This window comes from Crocuta crocuta, unplaced genomic scaffold (assembly GCF_008692635.1).
Source record: "Crocuta crocuta isolate KB4526 unplaced genomic scaffold, BGI_CrCroc_1.0 scaffold2236, whole genome shotgun sequence".
Classification (NCBI taxonomy): Eukaryota; Metazoa; Chordata; class Mammalia; order Carnivora; family Hyaenidae; genus Crocuta; species Crocuta crocuta.
In genome coordinates, this window is record NW_027532514.1 from 152,559 (window position 1) to 153,208 (window position 650).

General features: G+C 56.2%; 1 protein-coding gene across 1 annotated transcript in view; it reads right to left on the reverse strand.

Annotated features, from left to right (window-relative positions):
* Positions 1 to 650, reverse strand: part of BRWD3 (bromodomain and WD repeat domain containing 3) — a gene marked incomplete at both ends in the record, with an annotated part of 145,811 nt that overhangs the window by 144,798 nt on the left and 363 nt on the right. Inside the window, 2 exon segments of the mRNA XM_077779436.1 lie at positions 328 to 368; positions 482 to 536. Coding sequence (XP_077635562.1) covers positions 328 to 368; positions 482 to 536 — 96 coding nt within the window.

Genomic DNA, 650 nt, shown 5'->3' on the forward strand with positions numbered 1-650 from the left:
TGCCCCAAGATAACCCCCAGGTTTCTCTCCCTTTTCCCCCTACAATGGGCCTTTCTCGATGTTTGTAACATATTCGTAATCCACAAAACGGCATCTCTGATAACTCACATTCTTCAAAGTTTTCGAGCGGAAATAAGCGAGGCCAAGGGGAGGGCAAGGTACCCTTTCTCTGACTGGCAGGGAGGGGGGAAGGGGGACAGTTGTTCTTCGGCCCAGCTCCGAGCTCTAGAGCAGGGTTGGAGGAGGGGTCGGGAGCGGGTTGGAGGAACAAGGTGGGGAGGGAGTGGAGAAAGAGTTGGGTTAAGTTGAAATGAAAACTTTACTCACCAGATCCTCGAAGCTTCTTCGGTGCTCTTTTCCCTCCCAGCCTCAGNCAGTGACAACAGTTATGACTGCCCAGATCCAAGCTTCCCTCCCAGCCCCAGTCCTCCGCCCCTGACTTGCCCTCCCCTTCCTCCGGTCTCACCCCAGCCCTCCCCACGTCTTCCCGAAGGGGCCCNCCGTACCTGATGCTCCTCCAGCTCCTGCACTAGCACCTGAGCAAAAGGGAAACACGAATATGAGGAGCAGCTCGAACCATCAAACCATTACTCCCTCTCCACTTCCAACCCAGCTGCTGACGGCAGGACTAGTCAAGGCCGGCCGTTCCC